This window comes from Panthera pardus, unplaced genomic scaffold (genome assembly GCF_024362965.1).
Source record: "Panthera pardus isolate Hobbes unplaced genomic scaffold, ASM2436296v1 HiC_scaffold_25, whole genome shotgun sequence".
Classification (NCBI taxonomy): Eukaryota; Metazoa; Chordata; class Mammalia; order Carnivora; family Felidae; genus Panthera; species Panthera pardus.
The window spans coordinates 32122207-32135586 of record NW_026526821.1 but is presented as its reverse complement, the minus strand read 5'-3'; the positions used below and the strand labels follow the sequence as shown (position 1 = coordinate 32135586).

The window sequence follows — 13380 nt, the reverse complement described above, 5'->3', positions numbered from 1 at the left end:
TCCGCCCAGGGTGCTGCGAGACCGGAGGGAGGGATGGAGTGCAGCCAATCAAGGAGTTCGGCCAGACGGAAGCCGTGAGACTCCCGGAAGCTGTCCAGAGGTCCCCACAGGAAAGCGGAAGCGGCGCGCAGCACGTGGGGGAGGTGCCGGTCCTAGGGTTCTGCGTCCACTTGGTTTGTGGTTGTGAGGCTGGCCTCCGCCACAGCAGAGGACGAAGGGCGGGGCGCGGGGAGCCCGAGAGACGCTGCGGAGCGGGGAGACGGGCTGAGCGCCATGGAGGGCCCAGGGGAGGCGCCGGGCCCACAGCCACCGCATCCCGAGGACCACCGCATCCGCGACGGCGACTTCGTGGTGCTGAAACGGGAAGATGTGTTCAAAGCAGTGCAAGTCCAGCGGAGAAAGTAAGTCAGGTCGCTGGCCTTAAGGGTCCCCGCTTCATTTTCTAGATACCCCCTTTCTCCAGGTCTTCCCACCAGGGTCCAGTTCTTGGATCTGTGGATCCCCAACCTCCTTCCTCGTTTTCTCCTCTTGATCTTCTTACAGAAACCTTTTCCCCCAACATCCCATTCCCGTGTCCCTTCTGCCTTCCTGCAGACTGCCGCTTCCAAGGTTTCAAACCTGGTCTTCTGCCTTCAACATCCCTCTCGGTCTTTCCACCGGGTTCCCTTTCTCATACTTGGCCCTTTGGTGCTCAAGTGCTCTCCCCCTTCCTTGTTCTCACCCTTCCCTGTGTCCTGGAGTTGTTCTCCTAGGTTCTTGAGATGTTCTCTCCTGTTATCTCACAGAACTCACCAACCATTCTCTCCTATCCTTGACTCTCGGGGTCCTCCCCTCCCCTGCCTTTTTCCCATAGACCATCCTTTCTCCCTACTCCCTCAGCCAGGATCAGTCCCACAAAAATGAAACGTCTCCCACCTTATCTGACCTTTGGTCTCTTTTCTGTATCCAAACTGGAATAACTGTTTACACATAGTAATGTTGGAAAACAACTTCCCATAGAATGTAGGATTACTCTAGGATTCCCTCACTTAACACACAGGGATGCGAAGAGACCTAGGAAAGTTAAATTACCTAAAAACAGTTTGCTCAAGATCTCAAAACTTGAAATCAGGCTTGATTTGTGAACATGCTGATTAGTTATAACTCTGTTTTAACATTAGAAAAGTGGGAATTTTTGGTAACGTTTTGGCAGGAGTGGTGAGGTTGTTAAATCCCAATAGCTTATTAATGCTGAAAATGTATTGAGATGTTTCTGTTAATTATCTGAAAAGTACAACCAAGTTTTCCTTTAAGTTTGGTTATTATAGTACTTTAGACAATGAAACAAGTTGAGTTCAGTGTCAGGAGAACAGCTTTCTGCAGAGCACAGTCTAGGTGCTCTGAGATTTGGAGTTTCTAAGTTCTCCCTTCAGATAAATTATTTTATTCCTGTGTGAACCAAACTGTTGACTGGTATTTAAAGTGAAACAGGTGTCATTAGAAAATAATCAAGTAACAGCCCGCAAAGCACCATGCTGGTGACAGCCAAGTTTTATTGCACAAGAACCAGTGTGGTAAAGCAAAATAAATGCAGTGGGGGTAGGGGGTGGGGGGTTCTTTTAGTCCAGAAATATATCTGCATCATTTTCTCTAGAATTTCTGATTAGAAATGTGTGCTGGCCTTCAAGTGTATAATTTTGGAAAGAGCCAATATTAATTATTTAAACTTTTTAATTGAAGTGTAACAGTGCAGCAAAATCCTTAGGTTATGCTTGATGAATGATACCAAGTTTACACAGCTGTATAATGACCATGCAGGTGAAATTTTGTTTTTTCTTTTCTTTCTCATTTGCCCTTTTCTCAAGTTGCTTAATTTTAAAAGTGGACGTTTGAGCGTGGTTGTTAATAATGTGCTCTTTTAGACAAGAGCTTTTTCATTACCAGCAATGCGGACAGTAGCATCTTTATTTCTAAAAAGTACTCTGTTCGTACTCTAGACATACTTGTTTGGAAGCACTTTTCATCACTTTTCTTGGCAGAAGCCATTGCATTAGTTTCCGTTTGATTTAGTAAATGATGCTTTGAGCTCATCGAAATCCCAGGTCATACTCTCCCTTTACTGTTCTTCGGGTCTGCACACATCTGGTTGGGCAGAAGCAATCCTGGCTTACTGAAGAGACTGCACATCCCACTCTTTCTCGGTGAAGACATGGCATTGCATTGCTCTGACTGGGCCCCACTTTCCTGACTAGGGCAGTGACGTCTTGTCACGCCGCTCAGTTTGAGTGGCACACCTTTCTTTGCATATCAGACCCCCAGCCAGAAGGGTAAACCCAAACCATCTCAGACTCAGTATTTCACTAGCACTGGGGTGCTCAAGGGATGAGAGTGTGGGTTGCACATCTGGACTGAACGGAGTTTCAATTTCTGATGAGATTTATGTCAGCAAATATTTTTAGAGTCTGTTATGTTCTATTACGTTTTAGAAACTGGGCACACAGCAAAGAATAAGAATTGATCCTATCTGGATAACTTAGGATCTCGCAGGAATTCACTCAGATGGTTCAAGGGAGGAGATTTAATGAAGGTGTGACATATACACGTACAGTGGTGTGGTGAGGTTTAGAGAACCAACAGAGAATGGTGATGCACCCAGGGTCTAGCAGTGGTGAGAAACTTTTGGCAAGGGAGCTTGGGTGATGTGGTCTATGCATTCTGTCATAGACTCCTGGGGCACAGAAAAAGGAAGAGAAGGTGTAGGGTGGGGCACAAACAGAATTAATCAGTACATGTCTTCCAGGATTCGGAGTTCTGTGGACACTGGCCATGTCCTAAAACTAGGCAGGGCTTCCTGAGATCCATTGGTCTTTTCTGGGGCAGACTGTGTGGTATAGTGGAAGGTACCAGGCTTTGGAGTTAGTAAAACCTGGATTTTAATCCCAGCCTCCCACTATGTAACTATGAGTCTTGGACAAGATACTTTTCCTAAGCCTTAGATTGCTCATCAGGAAGGAGCTATGTCCCAGGATTTCTGTGAGAATTAAATGAAAAAGCATGAAACTCACTGGTATGTACTGCCCAGCCACTTGTCAACACTCAGTAGGTGTTTTGAAGAAAAAGAAAAGGTTGTTTGTTTTTGTGGGATTTTCCCTTTAAATGGTAATAAGATAAAAATTTAGATAATGAGGAAAGCTAAAGTTGCCAGATCCTCAGTAGAGCATTGTCAGCATTAGGCATATTTCCAAATGTATAGATTGTCAGTAATGTTTATTTGTAAACATAATTTGCTTTTACTAGATATTTATTTATTTATTTATTTATTTATTTATTTATTTATTTATTTATGTGTTTGTTTGTTTTAGTAGGCTCCACACCTAATGTAGGGCTTGAACTCATGACTCCAAGATCAAGAGTCACATGCTCTACAGACTGAGCCAACTAGGCACCCCTGCTTTTACTAGATAATTTTTAAAGGAAATAGCCAGTTAGACCAGGGAATTTGTTAAATCCCTGTCTTCTCAATGATTGTTTGAGGGGTGTCACAGTGTCACAGTGTGTGTTCAGTGGCCAGGCAATCTTGGTGACCCTTTATTTAGGAAATCTGCAAACCTATGAGTTAGGACATCCTGTCAGTGCAAGTTGGAGTCAGACCAATGCCTCAGAAGAGGAATGTCTTCTGTCCTTGTTTCTCATTCCAAATTCACTGTTTTTGTGGCTTCTTATTAATTTTGTCTCTGTCCAACCCAGTTCTCTCTAGTTCATTTGTCAGTTCATGTTCAGAGATAATGTTCAGAGATCAGTCTCTGTGGGAGACCAGTTTTGAAATAAATTTGATTGAGCATATTTTTTCTACAGTGAATGCAAATAAGATACAGCTAATTGCATTTTCTTCCCCAGAAAAGTAACTTTTGAAAAGCAGTGGTTCTATCTGGATAACATCATTGGCCATAGTTATGGAACCACATTTGAAGTGACCAATGGAGGAAGTCTTCAGCCTAAGAAGAAGAAGGAAGAGCCTACTTCAGGTGCACTCCTTTGGGTATATGAAATAGGTGCTCTTGAGCTGACTAGTCAGAAACCTGTCAACCCCAATTCTAAAATGCTAACCCAAGCTATCCTCAAAGAAACTTAAACTCGTAATCTAAGAACTGTAGCTTGATGGAATGAAGCGAGGTCTGCTTTTGACTTTTGAGATACCTGGATTCTGGCTCTAGCCCATCATTAACTGGCTCTCCAACCTTAGGCCAAATTTTTAATCCCTGGAACCCTTGCTAAGAGCAGGTAGAGAGCCCTTTCAGTGCCCAGAAGTTAAATAATTGCTGGAGGCAGTTAGCATGTAGGGTAGAGGTTGAGAGTCTGGCTTCAAAGTTAACTGACTAGGTTTAAGTTTGTTTTATCACTCGCCTTGTCACCTTAGGCAAGTTACTTGGTTTCTCTAGGTCTTAGAGCTTCATCTGTAAAATGGAGCCATACGTACATTTAATGCCCAGGATGTTGCTGGTGTTCAGTCATATAATATATGGGAAGTTCCTAACAGTGCCTTGCCTGTAGCAAAGGCCCATAATTTTAGTAGTTATTGTTAATTAAAATTAAGTACTCCAACATTTGTTAAAATAAATGTACTTAAGATATTTTATTAATTAAAATAATTTTTTAAATCAAATAATTCAAATACTATTTTAAAATTTTTGTTCAAACCAATTAAATGCTTTTCAGTTAACATCCATATTTTTATTGAGCACCAAATATGTTCCAGGTATGATTAGGCAGTGTGATTGTAACAGTTTATGAGATAAACCATCTCATGAAATGGACTTAGCAGTGGGGAACACCAAAAATAAGTAGACAAGCTAAACACATACTTGTAGGTGGTGGTATGTGCTGTGCAGACCATAAAACAGGGAGGTGTGCTGGAAGCTGATTGGGTGAGACTTGGCTGAGATAATGAGTTCACCGCTGAGTGATGGGAAGGACCTAGGCAGAAATCTACCCAGAGATTGTCATAAAAGCACTCCAAGTGGAGGCAGCAGCAAGTGCCAGAGCGCTGCAGTGAGCCTATGTTTGGTGTGTTTGAGGAAGAGAAAGAAGGGCAGAGTGGCTAAAGTGTAGGGGCCAGAGCGTACACAGCCTTGCAGGTCGTCTTTGGAATGTATTCTGGCTGTAGGAAGCCACTGTTTTGTGCACGGGAGGATTAGATGAGCCAGTTTGCATTTTGTAAAGAGAACTCTGGTATCTGGGTGGATTGTAAGGGAGCAAGAGTGGGAGGGAGCAGGAATAGGAGTTAGAGACTGGAGCAGTCATGGCAAGAAAAGAGTGGAGGGAGGAATAGAGGCAATGGAATTAGAAGGCCAAATTTGAATGACTGATGGGCTGGATGTAGACATGAACTTAGAAGAAGAAAGATTTTAACTAACTGCAGATCATAAATGTCATAAAGCAATTTCCTTCCTTAGAGACCAAAGAAGCGGGCACTGATAATCGAAATATAATTGATGATGGGAAATCTCAGAAACTTACTCAAGATGACATAAAAGCTTTAAAGGACAAGGGCATTAAAGGAGAGGTAATATTCAAAGGATGTTGTGTTTTGTTTTTGTATGGTTTTGAGGAAATTATTTGGTTTTTAAAGCAGGATTTACCTAAGGTGAAATGTAAAAATACTTTCTCTTAAAAATAGTTTGAAATGTACATGCAATTCAATATATCAAAGATATCATTTCTTTTATGCAGGAATGTGAGTGACCTTACTGATATTATTAGCAAAAGAGAATTTAATAACTTAGTGCATATCAGAGCTTAACTTGGTTCATTTTCAGTAAGTTTTCAGCCAGTGTCTTTCTTTTACATCCCTTCTCCCTTTATTATGTATCTCTCTCTCTCTCTCTCTTTTTTTTTTTTTTTTTTTACCCTGTTTTAACTGGAGTTACAAAGTACTTGTATTTTAATACAAGTTCTAGATAGAGTGAAAAATGCAGTGTATTCATTTGGACTTGTGTGGAAAGGGGCCTGGAAAATCAGGTCTTTGTATACGTTCTAGGGTAAGAAACCTTTGAAGTTATCGTTTCAGTGGAAATAAAATTTCAGGAAATCTGCTTGCTCCTTTTCTTATAGGAAATAGTTCAGCAATTAATTGAAAATAGTACAACATTCCGAGACAAGACAGAATTTGCTCAAGATAAATATATAAAAAAGAAGAAAAAGAAGTAAGTGGCCTTTGTTTGAAAAAGATGAAAGTATTAAATCTTTATAGACTTATAAAATTATTAAAAATAAAATATTTTTAAGCCAATTTTTCAAGACTGATGTCCTCTTTTTTCTTCCCTCAGGTATGAAGCCATCATTACTGTTGTGAAGCCATCCACCCGCATTCTTTCAATTATGTATTATGCAAGAGAACCTGGAAAAATTAAGTACGCTTTGTTTCCTTTCAAAAGTATAATTGGGGGAAAATATATCTTTAAGAAAAGTCATGATTTTAAGTAAAATGAAAACTTGCACACCTGCATAAAGTGTCCTCCTACCTCATGAATTGTAAGTTCTTTTTACTGTTGTCTCCAAAGCAATCTATAGTCTTACCAACATCATTTTTGTGAAACAAACAAATAAAACTTGAGAAATGATGATTAAGATAGCTGTCCCTGCTTAGCTAAAAATAAATGAATCATTCTTTTTTTTCTTTAGCCACATGAGATACGATACCCTAGCCCAGATGTTGACGTTGGGAAATATCCGTGCTGGCAATAAAATGATTGTAATGGAAACGTGTGCAGGCTTGGTACTGGGTGCAATGATGGAACGAATGGGAGGTAAGATTTAACGTTCTCAGGTTCATTAAAGCACCACCATGACATAAGTAGAGGGGCCTAAAAACACAACGCACAGAAAGCGAGGCTGAGTTACTACAAGATTAATGAAATGGCTTGGGTGGGCCTGCACAGCTCCCGTCCCTGGGACCTTCCTGCAGCGTCCACATCTCCCAGCCAGTGCTGTGTTGGTGCCCCTGGATGGTATTTGCCCTTTCCAGCTTCAACATCAATGGGGATGTTTCTGAAGCTTTTTTCTGGCTTGGACCTCCAGGACAGTGATTTCAGTGAATTCTTGGATAGCTGGCGCTCATTTTATTGGCGTGAATTGAGGGGATAGTATGAGAAGAATACTGGGGGTATATTTTGTCCTGGAGGAACGCAACACGGCCTGGTTTGCCTGTCCTCTCTCTAACCCTGTGGAAGATAAGAACGTTTAACTGTCCTGATTGAGGATTGGAGTAGGGGAAAGCTGAGAGCCAGTCACCGATCACATGACATCCAAATTTGCACGATCACAGGGTTTTACCATAGTGTTAAGTGGGGTAAGCGTTAAGACTTCTTGTTCATGTTGGGGCACCTGGGTGGCTCAGGATGCCCTCCCTTCTCTCTCTCTCTGCCCCTCACTGCTCATGCGCGCACTCTCTCTCTCTCTCTCAAGACAAAGAAACATTAAGCAAAATAAAAAAAAAAAGATTTCTTGTTCCCGTGTTTTGGAATTATATTTCCTTCACTGGGCATATTCATAGACTGAACAGACCCCAGAGGAGCTGCATCATCTTACAGCCTCTGAGCAGAGTAGAGACCTTCTATCTTCTTACTGTGGCGGACCCTGAGGTTTTGCATAGTCTAGAATCACCTCCATCAAGCAGATGTTTGCTTTTTTTTTTTTTTTTTTTTTTAATCCAGGCTTTGGTTCCATTATTCAGCTGTACCCTGGAGGTGGACCTGTTCGGGCAGCAACAGCATGTTTTGGATTTCCCAAATCTTTCCTCAGTGGTCTTTATGAATTCCCACTCAACAAAGTGGACAGTCTCCTAAATGGCACGTTTTCTGCAGAGATGTTATCTTCAGAGCCTAAAGACAGTGCTTCAGTTGAAGAAAGTAATGGCACCCTGGAGGAAAAACAGACTACAGAGCAAGAGAAGGAAGACAGTGTGGCAGAAGCCCAAGAGAGCCATCACCCACAGGAACAAGAAACAATGGAAATTGTCTCTCAAGATCCAGAATATAAGGAGCCTAAAGAGAGAGGAAGCAAAAAAGATTATGTAAGAGTATTAAGAGTCCCCACTACCTTCATAACATTCCCCTCATTATGGCTTTTCCTGATCTTTTTTTTTCCTTTCATGTCAGGATCTATTACTGTGTAACTCCCTCAGTTTCAGTTAACTTAATTTAAGCACTGCGATTTGGCTTGGCTTTGGAGCATCAGTGCCCAAGATAGTGAATATCAAAACAGATGGAGAAAGCGTGTGTGTGGGTGTACACACGTATGTGATGTGATCTTGGGATGGAGCTTTAGGATACAGAAGCATTGTATACCAGGTAGCTTAATGATGGTTTTATAACATATGGATTTATGTGTTTGCAACTTTCTTATGAATGACCTTCTGTTGCTTTAGTTTAAGTTGCTAAATATTGTTGAAATGTTCTGACAGACCAGCGTTTCCTAAACCTGACTGAATGGCCTCAGTACATTAGTTTCTTCTTTTTCTTCTTGAAGATTCAGGAAAAGCAGAGGAGACAAGAAGAGCAAAGGAAAAGACATTTAGAGGCTGCTGCTCTGCTGAGTGAAAGAAATGCAGATGGGTGCGTTGATGAATGCAGATATCTGGGTGCTCATGGGTTTTGCTTCAAACAGATTAGAATTGTCTGTCTGCTTGTCTGCTTGTCTGCTTTGATTATAGTGGGAGCTGAGATGATGATTCTGTCTTGGGTTTTTAAAGAAAGGAGGCTGCATCTAGTGGAGGTGGGAAAGTGTGCTGGTTTCAGAGTTTTAGAATAAGTTTGGAATTTCTCTGATGACCGTGTGTCAGATGGGTCTGTGTGGTCCTGCTGCATACAGGTGGTGGGGCATTCAAACTGGTGTGATACTGGCTACCCGTAAGGGCTAGGGGAAACCTGACAGTCGTAGATTCAGATATCCGTAAAGCCAGTAAGTACCATGTTGGATTTGTTTCCAGATTTTTTTGTTTTTAAATCAGGAGTGTCATTAAATGCAACTTAGAGTTGCCAAGCACCAAAAGAGCTTTTTTTTTTTTTTTAATGTTTATTATTGTGAGAGGGGGAGAACGAGCAGGGGAGGGGCAGAGAGGGGGGGGGGGACAGAAGATCTGAAGTGGACTCTGCACTGACAGCAGAGAGCCTGATGTGGGGCTTGAACTCATGAACCATGACATGGTGACCTGAACTGAAGTTGGACGCTTAATTGAGCCACTGAGTCACTCCCAAAAGAGCTTTTAATTCATTTTGTGTTTCTTGGAAAGTAATAGCTTATGATTTTGTTTGTTTGTTTTTTTGAATATGTAGAATGTTTTATATCAAGCTCTTCCTTGTGCAAGTCATGGCAAATAAATGATCATTTTAAATACATTTTAAAATCTGCGCTCCGCCTTGCCGAGCAGAGAAATAATTTGTCTAATGTTTTCCTTACAGTTTAATTGTAGCTAGTCGTTTCCATCCCACTCCACTCCTGCTGACTTTGCTGGACTTCGTGGCCCCTTCAAGGCCATTCGTGGTCTACTGTCAGTATAAAGAGGTAATACTGAAATGAAATGGATGAGAGTTCTTGTGTCTGCATGTTAATACTCAAATCACAGCCCTCAAAGTCATCCTCAACTCTTTTTATGCTTTTAGCCGCTGTTGGAATGCTATACAAAACTGCGGGAAAGAGGAGGGGTCATCAACCTCAGACTGTCTGAAACCTGGCTCAGGAATTACCAGGTACGTGTTCTTAGAGCCAGTTCCTGGGAGCTACTCTCCTGAGTTGCTGGCTCTTTGCAGTAGTGCCAGAAGTTGTTAAATAGAAATTTGCCTATTTCTGTCTACAGAGATGAAAGAATCTCCTGCCTGTAACTCAGAGAAAGTGCCTTGGCTTTTCCTGACCCTTTTTTCTCCATTCATGTCAGGGTCTATTACTCTGTAACTTCAGTCCAGAGACATTTAAAATGTAAACAATTATGATTCATGTTTCTTCAAGGCCTCAAGATCATTGTGGAGGGAATAAATGATAATAGCAAATTCCCTAGGCCAATAAGAAAGTGACTCTCTTCTCTCTCCCGGGATATCTTTTCATCAGGTTTTCAGGATTTACTTCTGGGCTCCATGTCAGTTCAGGTCCTCTGGAAGGCATTTGCTAAGATGGAATTAGCACTGGAAGGGATTTATTGGGGGAAAATGTCTTTGAAAGATGAGAGAGGAAGCAGGATTAGATGGGAAAGTCCTCAGACCATGGTGGAGGTCTGATGGCTGTGAGAGAACGGGGAGAAAGGAAGATGGGCGGGAAGATCCTGCAGTGCTACCCTCAGAAGGTCTCAGCCAACATAATGGGGAACCCCAGAGCAAAGAGTGCCCATTAAAGGAGCCCTATGTTGAGCAGAAATGTTGTGGTCCTGGTACCCATGCTCAGTAATCGACTTGGAGTGGCCCATGGCCTCCCTGGCTGTGAATGCTGCAGAGGATCCCAAAGGAGCAGCACCTAGAGGCTTTCTGCTGCCTGAACTCCTCACAGCTGGTTCCCTCTGGAAGATCTGAGGGAGCACCGCCATGGCTGCCACGGGCACCGCCCTGCTGCTTGGACATCGTCCTACTTAATCTGGGATACTTAAAGCCCTGAGCGGACCCTGCCCTTCATGACAGTCATCTTATTGAGCTATGGTAACGGCAGAGAAGAGATCTTGTCAGAGTTAACAAGGTATTGGGGCAGGGAGGCTCTGGATATGTGTCCAGTAGCTACTTCTCCATGGACTGAAACTCCACTGTTGGCCATGAAGCTTCCTGGAGCCAATAGAAAGAAAGTTACGCACAGGCCCAGGAGTACTACACCAACCATTTGTTTGTTTGCCACCGGAAACTTGCGTCAGGTTTGAGAGCAGCAGCTCCAGCTTTATTTTTCAAAAGAAAACCACTTAAACCAGTTTCTATACTCTTATCTGCACTATTATGTGAAGGAGGAGCTCTTTAGGAATTGATCCAATTAAATCTTCAAGAGAATCTGTGTCGTTTAAACTCTGATTTCCAGCATGTGTATTGTTAGTATGTGCTTTATCTGCTTAGGAAAACATGAATGTCTTTCTGTCTTGATTAGGTTTTGCCAGATCGAAGTCATCCCAAACTACTGATGAGCGGAGGTGGGGGGTACCTTCTCTCAGGCTTCACTGTTGCCATGGATAACCTTAAAGCAGACCCCAGTCTCAAATCCAACGCAAGCACTTTAGAATTACACAAGACTGAAGAGCCAGCAGCTAAAAAACGGAAATGCCCAGAGTCTGACTCTTAAGCTTTCAAAAATTGCTCTGATTTTTGTCCTCAGGCACTATACAGTTAGTAATTAAACTTTAAATGCTATTACTAATTGTTTTCTTACATTCAAAAATAAGAACATGTCTGTACACCTGCTCCTGGGAAGGACGAGTAAGCCTTTTGTCCACTTCTGGCACAGATAGATTTGGTCTGTCAAAACGTCGAGCCAAAATACCTAAGCCTGGGGTGTATGCAGTGGACTGGTATATGTGGCCAATCCTGTTTATTTCACAAAACTCCTCTAAGTACATTTGATACTCTGTGCAAATATCCTGAGAATTTAGACGTCCTAGAAATATATTTATACAAGACTTTATGTGTTAAGCTAAGTGGAATAACACAACATAGAGAAAACTTAGGTACTAAAAAGGAATTTGTGGAAGACATTTCTTGTGTTCATTCTGCTCTCTTTAACCTAAGCAATATGGATGTATGAGTGTCTGAGATTTACAGTACCAAAAATGCCCTCCCTGTTTTCTCCAGTGGAATAAACTTTTTTAAAATGCTAGGTTTTTTAATTTTAATAGTTGATAACTTAGGAAAGTTCTGAGTATTTATTTTACTGCTTTTTTTTGTCAACACAGAGGTGTAGTAGGGTACTTTTTTGGGTTAATTTGCCAGTCCCCTCCTTCTTTGTTCGAAATGAAGTGACTAGAATTTTTGTGTACTATTCAATTAAAGGCAACAACAAGGGTTTTTTTTCCCCCTACCCAGACACTTGTGGAGAGATATATAAATATATGTATATATATGTACACACACATACATATGTATATGGTTGTTGGTATATACGCATATATATATTTATATATACACATATACACGGAGACAGAGAGAATGCACTATCTATATGAACTATGACAGTTTAGTGCAGAGCTTAGACCAGTTCTCATTGCATTAGTGTCACTCCTTGTCAGTTGTATTTTAAAGTGCCTTTTTTGGTGATTATTAATGCTGGTTTGTTGAGCTCTGGCATGATTAGGTGGTTAGCCTTTCTAAGCTCTGAAAACATATAATCAAATTATTTGGTCATCTATAGCCAAGGAAAGTGTTTAGAGTAAGCCACGGCTCTTGTCTTGCTTACTAAACATGCTCGTAGTGTGTATTGTTCACATCATTATAGCACAGATGCTGATCATCCAGCAAGGAGCATCTCAGAAAAAAAGAAATTACATTTTCCTAATAGCATGTACTATCCTGATAACGGTCAATGTGATTACCAACAAGTACAGTTTTGATTCCTTTTTCTTAAAACAATTCCTTTTAAAGAATAAAAGTGTTTCCTACTACGATTCGTCTGATTTACATTAATGATGCGGTCAGTGACACCACATTCACTGGCTTTCAGCTGATTGTGACATGTGATCTGTATAAGAAAACGTGCCCAAATTGATAACCTCTCTGAACACGTCCTTGCAAACAGTCCTCACCCACATACAACCAGTCAAGTTTTGTCAAGGAGAATACATGCACAGACTGGATTCTGTAGCAGCTGCTCTCCACGGGTCATTGTCATTAGAATCCTCTCATACTTGTTATTCATTGAGTTTTCAAGTCCCATCCCATTTCATTCATTCTGCAAGTCTGCACTACCAAGGCCCTGTGTGCCCATGTAGCTGCCCTGGAGTTTCTTGTGAACTCATATACCAACAGTAAAAGTTAACCTAAACCAAGTGTTGTTGTTTTTTTTTTTTTTTTCTCTTTCATATTATTCACTTCATCTTTGAGAACTGATGCTTAATTCAATAACTTGAAAACTTAGTGTGCACCAGAATTCCCTGGAGGGCTTATTAAACACAGATTGTTTAGCACCTCAAAGTTTCTGATTCAGTAAGTCTGGGGTGGGGCAGAAAATTTGCATTTCTAAGAAGTTTCCAGGTGATGGCTGGTACTGCTGACCCAGGGACCACTGCTTGAGAAACACTTCTGTGTGTACACCCACATCAAGAGCACGCCAAACTACATGATGCTTTTTTTCTTGTTTGTAAAGTAGACATCCACCTTTGGAGCAGATGAGTGGATAATTCTATGACTTCTGGACATGTAGCCACTCCAAGAGTTATGTGCAATAACACTT

At 41.4% G+C, this 13380-nt stretch overlaps 1 protein-coding gene across 4 annotated transcripts; it reads left to right on the top strand.

Annotated features, from left to right (window-relative positions):
* Window positions 1–96: 96 nt before the first annotated feature.
* TRMT6 (tRNA methyltransferase 6 non-catalytic subunit) lies at window positions 97–12592 on the top strand. Of its 4 annotated transcripts, none has more exons than XM_019462565.2 (11): window positions 98–401; window positions 3877–4004; window positions 5433–5542; window positions 6091–6182; window positions 6306–6389; window positions 6661–6785; window positions 7692–8050; window positions 8506–8591; window positions 9438–9540; window positions 9611–9725; window positions 11089–11201. In XM_019462565.2, exons 1-10 carry the CDS (start codon window positions 274–276, stop codon window positions 9701–9703), a joined length of 1308 nt encoding a protein of 435 aa, XP_019318110.1. In that variant the 5' UTR covers window positions 98–273; the 3' UTR covers window positions 9704–9725; window positions 11089–11201. The 4 variants fall into 4 exon arrangements, with proteins under 4 accessions (XP_019318111.1, XP_019318110.1, XP_019318108.1 ...); XM_019462563.2 differs by having other exon boundaries at window positions 99–401; window positions 9639–9725; window positions 11089–12592; XM_019462566.2 differs by lacking the exon at window positions 3877–4004 and having other exon boundaries at window positions 97–401; window positions 9639–9725; window positions 11089–12592.
* The last annotated feature ends 788 nt before the right edge of the window (window positions 12593–13380 follow it).